This window comes from Medicago sativa, chromosome 3 (genome assembly GCF_051527215.1).
Source record: "Medicago sativa cultivar Bolivia chromosome 3, Bolivia_mono, whole genome shotgun sequence".
NCBI classification, from domain to species: domain Eukaryota; kingdom Viridiplantae; phylum Streptophyta; class Magnoliopsida; order Fabales; family Fabaceae; genus Medicago; species Medicago sativa.
In genome coordinates, this window is record NC_140751.1 from 53,484,555 (window position 1) to 53,497,771 (window position 13,217).

Below are 13,217 nucleotides of genomic sequence, written 5' to 3' on the forward strand. Positions count from 1 at the left end.
AACCCCTAATCCACACTAATAGATTTGAAAGAAAGACCCCCTACCCATGTTTATATATTAAAAACTTTTTCAAAGATTTTCCTCTTTATTGTGATTTTCCAAACTTTACAACTACATTTATTCCATAAGACTACTAGTAATTTATTCCATAAAATCAAAGAGTCCAAAAAATTATATATTATCATATATATTGTGGTTTAATATAAAAACGTTACAAACTTATGATAAAATGTGACCTAATATAAACTTTTCAAAGTAGTGATCTAATTTAAAAAACCAATAAATTACAAATGTGACGTCTTTTATTTAGTGTTATTAGAAGAGGACGTGACAACATTGCATTTGTTGATTGACATTTATAAAAAATTGAATTGCAAGTGTTATATTTTATTGTCTCTGAACCGCGTATCATATGCGTACAATTGTAAAGATTAATCTCTTAAATCGGATAATACTATAATGAATGACGAAACTCTTTCACAAAAGATTTAAAACAATTGTATTGAAAGTGTTCCTTTGCGTATATTGTTAAGAAGATGAAGATATGTGTATCTTTAGTGTCGATAATTAACTATTTCCAATTTATAATTTTACCATGAATAATATTATTGCACCATGTCAAGGCCTGCATCTTGAAATGAATAAAATGTACGGGTCAATTTTTAACAAGTCAACTTCGTCAAAATTTGTCTCTAATATGCTATGAAATAGTAGTGTTGAAAGAGGACAATGAAGCTCAATGAAATAGTTTGGTTAGTTATATAATGGGTGACGTGTGAAATTGATCATTTATTGGCCCTACATCCATAATTTTGGTCTATAAAGGTCAAGCACCCGACAAGGAGTGTGTGCATAAGACTCTTCAAGCATGGCTTTCCAAATTTCTCATTTCTTCCTAGTTTCTCTTGCTCTCTTTTTCTTTTGCCTTTTGGAGAAGAACTTTGCCATTGAAACAACATTGAAGGAAAGACACCATCTTGTTCAAATCAGTTCTCTCCTACCATCATCTTCTTGCAGCTCTTCTACCAAAGGTCAATATATTTAATCTTGCATGCATGCTAGCAACTTTAATTTTATTAATTTATTGTTAATTTCTACCAAATAAATTTGAGCTATAGAATAGCTATAAAATAGATACATAATTTGTATATATATAAATTTATTGTTCCTAATTATTTGTAGCTAATCTTGGTATATAGCATATGGTACACACAAACTCTCCGGTCTTGTTTTGAGGGTCATAGTAACTTAATAATTAGTGTCATGTTTGAGGGTCATAGTAACTAAATAATTAGTGTCATGTAAGTGTAGAGTAAAAGCTGCAGAAACATTTGATATGTTAAGCATGCAATACCCATCTTGAACGCATTAATTAATGTGTAAGTTTGGCTTGTCACACTCTTTGACAAAAAAAATATTAAACAACCAATTCATTGGAAAAATTATAAAATGGAGGAAATAGAGTGAGAGAGAGAGAGAGAGATTGAACAATTATTTGTTTGATATACCATAAAAAAGAAAGAGAAAATGAGCAATTCTGCCAATTTCTTTCATGGGTGGGCATAATTTGTCACGGAGAATATTCACATGGAACCCACCATCTTGTGCCTAGTGCTTTCTCAACAAATAAAATGGAACCCATCTTTAAATAAAAAAAAAAAAAAAAAAAAAAAGAACCCACCAACCATCACATATTAAAGATAGGAAGGATAAAGGAACAAAAGCCAGCTGCCACTCATACATTTCTTGTTTGATTAATCGTTTTTATTCATATTAGAAAGTAATATTAAATTTTTTACTTTATTAAGAATATGTGTGTGTATACACACACAAACAAATGTAGACAACACTTGAGTTATTTACATACGAAAATTAAAAATGCCCATTTCTCAATTGATATATTTGATTAGAATGTTATAATAAACTTATTAACATGAAAAATTTAACGCCAAAAACCGATCAATTCATTTATTTTATTTACCTCCGATCGAATTTCAGACTACTAGGACCATTTTCTTGAAAATGGTAGGGTTAAGAAAAAAAAATTGTGCAAGTTTTTTTTTTTTTGACAAAAAATTGTGCAAGTTGTTTTTTTGAAGAAAAATAATGCATTTATTGTTTTTTTTTTTGAGGAAACATTTATTGTTTTTTTCTCCTCCATAGTTTATACTAGTATGGACAAAATGATAAGTTTATAATCACGGGTCTTCATGAACAACATTAATACATAGACACAAATATTGACTATGAAAGAATCTCATTCACGGGTCAGTGATCACGATTATAGTTTGTGGCTAAACTTGGTGATTGATCAATTATAGCATTGTATATTTTTTTGGAGGGATATAGTATAGCATTGTATTTTGTTGATTTATTATAGGTACAAACTTAGTATTTCAACAGAAAAAAACAATTTTCATTCACGTTTGGTACCAACCCACTAAAGTTAAAAAACAAATAACAAGTGGCTAGTTTTCATTTTAGCTACACGTCACGGTTTTCTACCCAACTAGCTATTATTTATTTTAGGCAAACTTTATATTAGATGAAGATATTGACAAAATTTGGCCAAAAGATCTTGAGATGGAAAGATGTGTAAAATCTTGACGTGTATTTTCCAATTTACATTGTCGTAAAGAAATAAAAGAAACTAAAATATTTGTGGACTTCAGTCAATTAGTTAACTTGATGGGGATACAATTAATTATATCATAGTGTATAAGAGAATTAATCTATTGCTTCTTGTAATTACTTGTCACCTTAAATTTTTGTATCTAGTAGCCTTATAAAATTACTTATAAAAGAAAAGTGACTCTTTTTGTAAACTCTTATAAAAACTTTATATATTTTCCATGTGGAAAATGTATTTTCTCAATACAACCAATTGACACTTGAGGTTTTTCGAATACACATCCACCACACTTGTCACTATTGGTTTTGTGAATGAATATAAGTGATGGGTGGCGCAGACGGATAGAACATATATCATATTCGATTGTGGGTTGAGTTTAATTCAACTTTAGAAAATCAACCTATATATTTCGATGTGAGACTTGAGTTTTTTTTAAGTCGGATATGAATTTTTTTTTAAAAAAAATATCAAGAGCACTCCGATTAATCCATAATTTTAATTGAATTGTATCTTTTTTTTTTTTTTGTTTAAACAGAAAACTAATTTTATTAATGATCAATACAAGCACAATCACAAGGTGTGCAAGTAAAGACACAAAAGTACAAATGAAAACAACAAGCACCAATACTTGACAATACTAGATGGCACTTCACACTTTGCATTTATTCAATTTCAATATCAACTTGTAAGGTTCTTATTCGAATCAGATACAAATCAGCACATTAATTTTTTACTGAATTAGAACGTTGATTAATAGAGGTGTAGAAATTGATGAACATGCCTTCAATTACAATTAGGAACACTACTACCATACATGCATGAAATAATGTATTTGAGTAGTACTCAATCTCATCCAACAAGAAAGAAAAACGTCAGTGGTCGACATGGGGAAGCTAGAAGTTAGAAAAAACATAATTTTTTAATGCAAAACTATATTAAATTTTATTATGTGGTATTTAGTTATATGTACCTAACTAATAATAGAAAACAATTATTGGTGGGTATAAATAACCCTTTCACTTGTGATATAAGTATAACCAACTCAAGATAAGATTTTGTCTTTGAGTCCTTGAGAGATATGTTTCCAATACCTCTAGATTCCTTGGTATAGTCATTCTCATCCATATATTATCAAGTATTCTCATATATTCCCTACAAAAAAAAAAAAAATCTCATATATAAACGTATATTTTTAATTTAACAGAAGAATCGATCATTTATGAGTTACCTTTTTTTTAGGGCAACTTCTAGAATTATATATTTTTAATTCGACTTTATTTCTAATAATGTTGCATGGATGTCATTATTCCAATGTCATTATTCAATATAAGAAACGTTTTTAGACAATGATATCATTTTTTTAATTGACTTTTTCTCTTCTAGAATCTAGCCAACATTGAGACTTGATGCATCTCATACAGTATATAGGGTGTTTGATATTTGTGTATTATGCAATATATGACATTACCTTGATGAATAGACTTGTATTATTGATTTTAACGTAGTAGTTAAGCAACAATAATTTGACACCACTAAACATGTTTCATTGTTCAAATTCAGGTTCCAAAACAAAAGCATCATTAGATGTGTTACACAAACATGGGCCATGTTCCCAACTGAATAATGGAAAAGCAAAAATTCTTCCAACACACAGTGATATTCTTGATCATGACAAAGAAAGGGTGAATTATATTCACTCCAAATTATTATCATCTAAGAATAATATTAATTTGGAGGGATTTATGGATTCTAAATCTAAATCTAAATCAATTAAATCACGTAAATCAGCTAACCTACCAGCCAAATCTGGTAGCCTTATTGGATCAGGGAACTATTTTGTTGTTGTAGGGCTTGGTACTCCTAAAAAGGATTTGTCACTTATTTTTGACACTGGTAGTGATCTCACTTGGACTCAATGTCAACCTTGTGTTGGTTCTTGCTACAAGCAACAAGATGAAATTTTTGATCCATCAAAGTCTACTTCTTATTACAATATCACTTGCACTTCTTCAGATTGCACTCAGCTCTCATCAGCTACAGGTATATATTATTATCTTTGAAGCACGGATATGGACACGACACGGACACTGACACACCGACACAGCTAATAATTTGAAAAAATCACATATAATTCAGTGTGATTACAAGTGTCAGTGTCGGACATGTACGCTTAATCGAAGAATTGTCCGTGCTTCATAGATTATTATATTATAATTATACTATAACGATTAAAGAATCTGTTATATTATAATGATTAAATTTTTTTTTTTTTTTGAAGAAATGATTAAAAAAAATTATTTACTTGTTTTGTTACATTATTATTTTTATAGGGAAATTAATTTCATTCCCAAAAAATCATTATTATTACAGGAAGTGACCCCCGCTGTGCTAAGGTATCAAATGCATGTGTATATGGCATCCAATATGGTGACCAATCCTTCTCAGTCGGATACTTCAGCCGCGAACGGCTAACTGTAGTGCCAACGGATGCCATTGATGGTTTTTTATTTGGTTGCGGCCAAGACAACGAAGGTCTATTTGGCGGCTCAGCCGGCCTATTAGGCCTTGGTCGTCATCCAATCTCATTCGTCCAACAAACATCTCAAAAATACCAAAAAACTTTCTCGTATTGTCTTCCTTCCACATCTAGCGGCGTTGGCCACCTTACATTTGGCGCCTCCGATAATAAGTACGTAAAATACACTCCCTTTTCCACGGTCTCCCGGGGAAATTCCTTCTACGGCCTTGACATTGCCGGAATCAGCGTTGGTGGAACCAAGCTTCCAATCTCATCCTCTATTTTCTCCTCCGGTGGTGCCATTATTGACTCTGGTACCGTTATTACACGGCTGCCTCCGACCGCCTATGCTAGCCTCCGAGATTCCTTCAAGAAAGGCATGACGAAGTATCCAGTTGCTCCAGCGGTTTCAATTTTAGACACATGCTATGATCTTAGCGGGTACAAGATTGTTTCCATTCCGAAGATTAGTTTTTTCCTCGGTGGTGGTGTCACGGTGGAAATAGCCGCGCCAGGGATACTTTACGTGGCGAGTTTGAAGCAAGCTTGTTTGGCGTTTTCGCCAAATGGAGATGATAGTGATATTACTATCTTTGGGAATGTGCAACAAAGAACACTAGAGGTTGTTTATGATGTTGGTGCTGGTAAGATTGGGTTTGGATCAAATGGTTGCGAGTGAACTTAGTTTTGAATATTTTGATCAACGATTCATTCTTATTTGAACACATATATCCAATTAATCAAGCAAAATGAAAAATACATCAAACCAATTGTATTTTGAGTTTTTGATTGGTCAAGGTTATAATTAAAGTGTTCATATAAGAATTTCTCTTGATCAATTATTTTATCTTATATATGCTTTGGGCTAAGTTAGGGGAAAGAAAACTTGATTGGCCCCGGCATTTGTTAATGTTATTGCAATTTAGCACTAAATAATCATGTGGGGGTTGAAAAAGAAAAAAAGAATAGAAATGCAAAATGTGGAAAACTTTGTGTTATATAGGGAGTGGTTGAAGATGACTTTGTGGGCAATGGTGATAAGGTGTAATATATATTGATTGAAGGGACTATATTGATGACTTTAAGATGTATAATTGCTGGCAATTGTTCATAGATGTGTAATTTGAAACAAATGTAAGCTTGTTTCTGTCATTAAAGGTTTGTTGAATAAAATAAGAAGTTCTTGTTTTGGATTATTAAGTTTTATGATTTAGTTTCTTCTGTTTTTTTAGTTAAAAAATTTGGGAAGAGAAAATTATTATTTTTTGACTATGGATTCTAATAATCATTTTTAAATAGTTTTAGCCTTTTAGATGTGATTAAAACTTCATCCTTTAGGGTTTTTTTTTTTTTTTTGGTTGAGAGGATATAAACTTTATTATCCTTTAGGTTTATTTATTTATTTATTTATTTTTGAAAGAAAGAAAGAGATAGAGTCAAGTTATGATTAATTAATTGATTCAAAGGCGGACTAATGTTTGTGTCATAGCAAAATGTGATAATAGAATATAGAGTAACATACTATATTTTAGCACTGATACATTGACATCCTAAGGTGACATAAACCCCTTTGACCTCCACACATTAATGTAACATCTGACCCTTTTCTCTCTCTCTCTCTCTCTCTCTCTCACCAATTCAGCACTCAGTCATGGCATACCAACTTGTAACAGTCCTTGAACTCCATAATTAATATTTAATACAAACACAACAATTAATTCATATTATGATCAAGGTGATACGTCATTAAAACTGAAACCATGCATAATACATTTTTCATCAAAGTTTTGCAACGGAATAAACAACATCTCCAATTCATCTCAAGGTTTCAACATCATAATCCAATCTCAGAATACATCAAATAAAACAACAAGGTTCTTTACATAAATCCAACATAGAATATAAATAAGATAACTTCCGATAAAGATCCTAGTCAGAGCATATACTAGACTTCAAAAGCAACAAGAAAATGAGGAAAAGCATCCTCATTACTCACGCCATCTCAAGCGTCCTCAACCTGCACGTCTAAACCATTTTACAATGGTGAGGCGACCAAAAGTCACTGGAGGGTAAGTTTACATTCAACATTAAGAAACTACGAATTCATATATAGTACATTAGGACTTCAATTATCACATAATACATCCATTCATAAATCAACAACATCAATCATACAAGAATGATCATAATCAATTGAACACCAAGAATTTTCTTACGCCATTCTCAATTTCATCATAATCATCAAAATGTACAAGCATCACCAGATAGAAACATAATCATATACTCATCTCCACTTACATTCATATAATGCACATGATTCACATAATTACGTATAAGACATTTCACATAGACTCGTATGCATGCAATGTTCTAGACACAACTTTACATGCATGTGGTATCGTTTTGGATGTCGGAGTTATTTTACTGATTGATCCCATCAACACTCATCAACACTTGAACTTGACCATGTTTGCATGAACATATGACTCAACACCGCATATATTCATACACTATAACACAAGTCATCAACATCCTCACTTAATACATATATATGTTCATCGTCACTATTCAACATCATCATCGTTCCTCATCAATTCATATATGTATATTCATCATCAAAATCATCATCTTCAACAAATCATCTGAAGGTGAGAAAAACACAAGAAGGGGGTTGAATTGTGTTAGCTTATTCTCCTTTTTAACTAAGTCCAGAGTTCAGAGTCTGATAGAGTTCAGAGTATGAAACAATGTTCAAAGTTAAATGCAACAGATAAATAGAGAGAGAGAGAGAGAGAGAGAGAGAGAGAGAGAGAGAGAGAGAGAGAGAGAGAGAGAGAGAGAAGAAAGAGACACAAACAATTATTCTGGTTCCTTCCACAATCCGGAAGTAGTTCAGTCCCCTTGTTACATACAATAGATTTTTCACTATAATCACTCAGATTACAAATGCTCAAGGACACAACCAATAGACTTCAAATGCTCAAGCACACTAACAAGAGACTTCTTATGCTCAAGCGCAAAAGCAAGAGACTTCTAACAAACAAGAATTACAAAGAAATAATTGTTTGATTGAATACTTGATATACGATCAGTGGTGTTCACAATACAAAACAGTTCAGACTCTATTACTTAAGAATTTCTAAGTTGTGAAAGTTAATAAGAAATTCTAAGTGTTTGATGCACAATGATTTTGACAGAGCTTTGGCTGACGTAAAAATATTTCAGACTCTACAATTTACAAGTGTCAAAACTCTGTCAAATTCATTATGCATCAAACACTTAGAATTTCTTATAAACTTTCTTATCTTAGAAATTCTTAAGTCTAGAGTCTGAACTGTTTTGTATTGTGAACATCACTGCTTGTATATCAAGTGTTCAACCAAACAATTATTTCTTTGTAATTCTTGTTTGTTTAGAAGTCTCTTGCTTGTGTGCTTGAGCAATTATAATCTTGTGTGATTATAGTGAAAAATCTCTTGTAAGTGACAAGAGGACTGAACTACTTTCAGATTGTGGAAGGAACCAGAATAATTGCTTCTTTCTCTCTCTCTCTCTCTCTCTCTATATATATATATATATATATATATATATATATATATATATATATATATATATATATATATATATATATATATATATATATTCATTCTATCTCTTCATTATCCGCTGCACTTAACTTAGAACATTGCTTCAGAATCTGAACATTGGACTTAGTTAAAATTGAAGAAAAAACTAACATAATACAACCCCCTCTTCTTATGTTTTTCTCCCATTAGTCACGTGGTCGAAATTCAAGGAAAGTGGGTTCATGTTGAGCCCATTTATTAACGGTTGTAGTTTCAAGGCTTATGAGGTGGCCCACTAAATCCTCAAAGTGGCGCAGTAATGACATTTGAAATTGAAATCATTTTTCTTGGAAGCATAAAAAGTTTTCAAAAATGTCAATCTTCTCTTTCATTTCAAATTCAGTTGAAAATGACATTTTTGGGGGGTAATTTGTTAGCCTACATTTTTAATGCTTATTTTCGACAGGAAAGTTACTTAGTTGAAGAAGTTTTGTTCAGTTTTAAATAGAAACATTTATATTCAACAGGACATCGGAGATGTTGACATGCTCAAAGTATTTGAGTTCGACTAAAAGGAATTAAAATTTCTTTTGAATTGAGAGACCAAAAGGTTCAAGACACATGGAGGGAAAGCCAAAGCTGCGAAGATTAATAGTTTAGGGACACTGGTTTTTTCAGTTATTTTACTTATGTATTAATAGAAGTTTCGCATAGAAAATAAGGGTCGCAAGTTATATACAAAATTCTTTAGGCTCGAATTATCTAAGTTATAAAGTGAAAAGAGTAACAAGACAACATATGTTGATTTGGTGGAAAGATATTGCTTCTTTGGAGAAGTCGGTAGGATCAAGTTGGTTTAATGGCGAGGTTTTTAGACGGATTGGTAATGGTTTGAATAATAATTTTTTGTGTGATCCTTGGTTGGAAAATGTTTCCCTTAGTGTCAGTTTTCCAAGGTTGTTCTCTCTTTCAATTCAAAAAGAGGCTAAGATGGGGGAAATGTGGGAGTTGATTGTCGGTGTCCAGAAGCGTACTTCTGGAAATGGTTATATAGAAACAATATGCATACAGTGAGCTCATGCTAGCATAATCCATGTTTTGTCAATATTGCTACAGTGTTGCTACGCCGAACAGACCAGAGAAGAACGGGACAAGCAAAACTATTGTCTCAATAATGGTTGAAACTCTGCAACACCATGAGGATCAAAAGATACTTTCTAATTGAAGCAACAGGGATACAAACTATTAGTATTACATGAACATTTTTTGGATTGAAAATAATGAGACTGTTTGTTAGCTAGAATAGTATCAATATAATTGAAGTAACTGAAGAGTGAAGACAGATATGAACTCAAAATATTTTATATTTGTTGAATTTTAAATTTTTAATCTCTTTTGTATTGCCATGAGTAAAAGTTTCTCAAGAGGATTTTTTTCGATGTATTGTTGCTTATACAAAATATGTATTTGGTTTGCATTCCCTGTATTTATAATTGATGATATGCAGAGAAAAATAAAATAGAAAAAAAAGAGAATTAGTTTCAACTTTCAACTAAAGGAAGTGGATATTTGTCGGGAAAGCATCTCGTAATTGGCAATGTCATATTGCTAGGTTGGTCACCTTCACCCGAATTCAAATAAAAATCCTCACAGTTGTATGTGTAAATTTCAGTGATAAGGTAACACATGTTTAAGAGGAACCGCACTTTGTTCTATCACCCAGCTCTTTGCGGCAGCATCAGCTACAACCGCTAACCACACTTCTTGCATTCCCTGTCTACTCTCTTCCGTCCGTTATCTTTGTAGTGGCCGAGATCTTATGTCCAGGTTACATAATTTCATTTCCACTAATCAGGTTTTGCTACAATTAAACCATTACATAAAAGTTACTAATCTGCTGCGCTGTTACAGCTAGTTCATCCCTCCTCAACTCGCTATGTTCACCGCAATTGCTATGGCCCTACTGTCAAGTTAATTTTATTCTCCTTAACAAAATGAACCCAAATAATACAAAGTAAATAAATTTGAGGGAAAAATGACTATTATATAGAACAAAGCAGATACATAGCTATGCAAATCAAAATCAAGACCATCATATGAAAATAATCACACAATTCATTGTACACCATACACAAACTAACGCAAATTCAAACAAGTAAATGATCGAACAAAACTTACTTTCAAGAAGCCGATACCAAGCTTTCAACATATCCCTTTGCTTTGAACCATATAATAAAATTGGTACTTGTAATGCTTTTTACTCTATTATCTCTCCAATTATAGACAATTGCTTGGTCTACGAAATTGCTTGCAAATATCACTGAATCACCATTCTCAGAAACACACAATGGGTTTATAATAAATTCATGATTATCATTGTAGTCCCACCCAGGAATTTTATAACCCACTTGAAGATTCAGATAACTAATTTTAAGGAATTGAATCCAAGATTCTTCAACTCCAAATTCCTTCATTTGCCAAATGACAAAATCGGTTTTCTTGAACTCATAATGAACACAAAGACAATCCATCAACACGGAAAGATTTACTCCATGAAGCTCTTCATGACAAAACCGAGGGAGCAACAATTGTGTATACGTCTCTGTCCTCAAATCAAGCGAGACAATCACAAATTTTTCAATGTTAAGATTCTTCAAATGACAAAAATATCGGTGCCTAACAAGCCAATTAATGCTATTATTCAAATAAGCACCATCCTTTGCAAACAAATAATCACGATAACGCACTAATACCACAGGAAAACAATCAATATCTCTCCAAACATTATCACCCAAAGTAAAAACTCTTAGCGCGGTTGTAATAGGGTCAGCATCGAATTTCAAACATATATTCACCACCTCGTAAGTGTCTGTTGAATTATCATAACCAAATGCAAAATTGCAAGAACTATACTTGTTGCCATAAAAGCGGAAAGAGGCTAATGTTTCAGATTTTAACCTTGTGGCAGGATTCCAGAAACAGAACGAGTACTCCTCCATATACTCAGCGGCACAAGACAAACTTTGCAAGCAGACCAAACCATTGCATGAACCAACAACATTACAGGCGTCCTTGTACGGGCAGTAAGGATCGGAAAGGATAATGGGATTTGAAGTAGTCTCCAGCAAACGAGAGATGGGTACTGCGATACAATCTCCCCATCCATTAAGCTTCTCTGCGAGAATGGCGAGGTGTGTCGTTCGTGTAGACTGCTTCTTAAGATGCAATTTGTGGAAGAATGGATCAGAGAATAGGGTTTTCCAAGACTTGCAGACGCACTTCATCCGCATTAGAGATTTCACTTCAAGGAATGATAGGACTTCCACAATAAGTTCTTCAGGAAGGATTAACAGCAGCACCGCCACTGTGGGCGGAGGAGATATATTCATGAGTGATAACGGCGCAGTTGTTGAAAGTAAAATACTTTCTGGCAGAAGAAGAAACCCTATGAAGTATTTCTAATTATCTTTTTTTTTTTGTTTTTGAGAGAATTATTTTATTTTTTTAAGGATTGAGACAATTATATGCATACGTCAATTGTATTTATATCCTTTACCAAAAAAAAATTGTATTTATATCACCTTTTTTTTTTTTGACAAAATGTATTTATATCTCACTTTTTTTTTGAAGGAAAAATGTATTTATATCACTTGTTTATGTTTTTTTCTACTACAAATATAATCTTTTTTTTTCTAAGCAGGGAGAAAGACAAACATCGGTAGGCCGCGCCCCCCGACATTACTAAATGGAGCATACCCAAGCCCACACCGACATCCCAACTAGATTGGCACCTCGGGAAGCCTTCGTCCTATGTCCGCCAAACTCTAAAATTTTATTAAAAAAGGGGGAAAATACATACATGTAGAGGGGTGGACTAGGCCAAAACCCTCAAAGAAAAAACAAAAGGAAACAAAAAAAAAAACGATTACAGAAATCTATTGTTGGGCAAGCCAATTCTGTCTCGATAGAAATCCATATGCAACTTCGCTGGAAGCGTGTCTAACCAAACAAAACCCTGAACTCGGACATTCCAATAAAGAAAACAACCCCTTCTGAGCTGGTTTTTTCTCTTTCCAAAAATGTTCTCAACTTTCAATACAAATAACACATGTAACAAATGGATAAGAATAAATTTAAATATTAAAAAAAAACGTAACAAACACGATATGAGTATATATATGTCCAGTCTTTTTCCTTTATCCTTTAATAAGTGTAACAAACTAAATGAGTATTTTATATTTACTTTTTCATTATCCCAATTATACATTTAAACAACTTTTTAGATTACATTTTTTTGTTATATTATTGGTGTCATTGAAATAGATAATCATGGTTAATTTGATTTGTTATAATACGAATACAAAAATCATTAATATTTTTACTTATAATCAAAATCAAAATTTCAAAAAAAAAAAAACACCGTTCATAATTTTCAAACGTTAACTTAATAAAAAGAAAGGAAAGACGGGCACGTGTGTGCCAGTCTTTTCGCTAGTAAAAT

At 32.4% G+C, this 13,217-nt stretch overlaps 2 protein-coding genes across 2 annotated transcripts; one reads left to right on the top strand and one right to left on the bottom strand.

The window, feature by feature from the left end:
• Positions 1-848: 848 nt before the first annotated feature.
• Positions 849-6,346, top strand: LOC146938308 (aspartyl protease family protein At5g10770-like). Its single transcript, XM_085752266.1, has 3 exons — positions 849-1,031; positions 4,193-4,672; positions 5,003-6,346. Exons 1-3 carry the CDS (start codon positions 869-871, stop codon positions 5,827-5,829), a joined length of 1,470 nt encoding a protein of 489 aa, XP_085608392.1. The 5' UTR covers positions 849-868; the 3' UTR covers positions 5,830-6,346.
• A 589-nt stretch (positions 6,347-6,935) lies between these two features.
• LOC146938309 (F-box/kelch-repeat protein At3g23880-like) lies at positions 6,936-12,333 on the bottom strand. The gene is made up of 2 exons (XM_085752267.1): positions 10,895-12,333; positions 6,936-7,175 (listed from the first exon to the last, which is right to left on the bottom strand). Exon 1 carries the CDS (start codon positions 12,103-12,105, stop codon positions 10,897-10,899), a length of 1,209 nt encoding a protein of 402 aa, XP_085608393.1. The 5' UTR covers positions 12,106-12,333; the 3' UTR covers positions 6,936-7,175; positions 10,895-10,896.
• Between the last annotated feature and the right edge of the window lie 884 nt (positions 12,334-13,217).

What these genes read in the sequence shown, in the direction of transcription:
- LOC146938308 (XM_085752266.1), top strand. Translation starts at nt 869, where the DNA reads ATGGCTTTCCAAATTTCTCATTTCTTCCTAGTTTCTCTTGCTCTCTTT. An exon ending in TTGCAGCTCTTCTACCAAAG is followed by an intron (nt 1,032 to 4,192) that starts GTCAATATATTT and finishes GTTCAAATTCAG; the next exon opens with GTTCCAAAACAAAAGCATCA. An exon ending in TCAGCTCTCATCAGCTACAG is followed by an intron (nt 4,673 to 5,002) that starts GTATATATTATT and finishes TTATTATTACAG; the next exon opens with GAAGTGACCCCCGCTGTGCT.
- LOC146938309 (XM_085752267.1), bottom strand. Translation starts at nt 12,105, where the DNA reads ATGAATATATCTCCTCCGCCCACAGTGGCGGTGCTGCTGTTAATCCTT.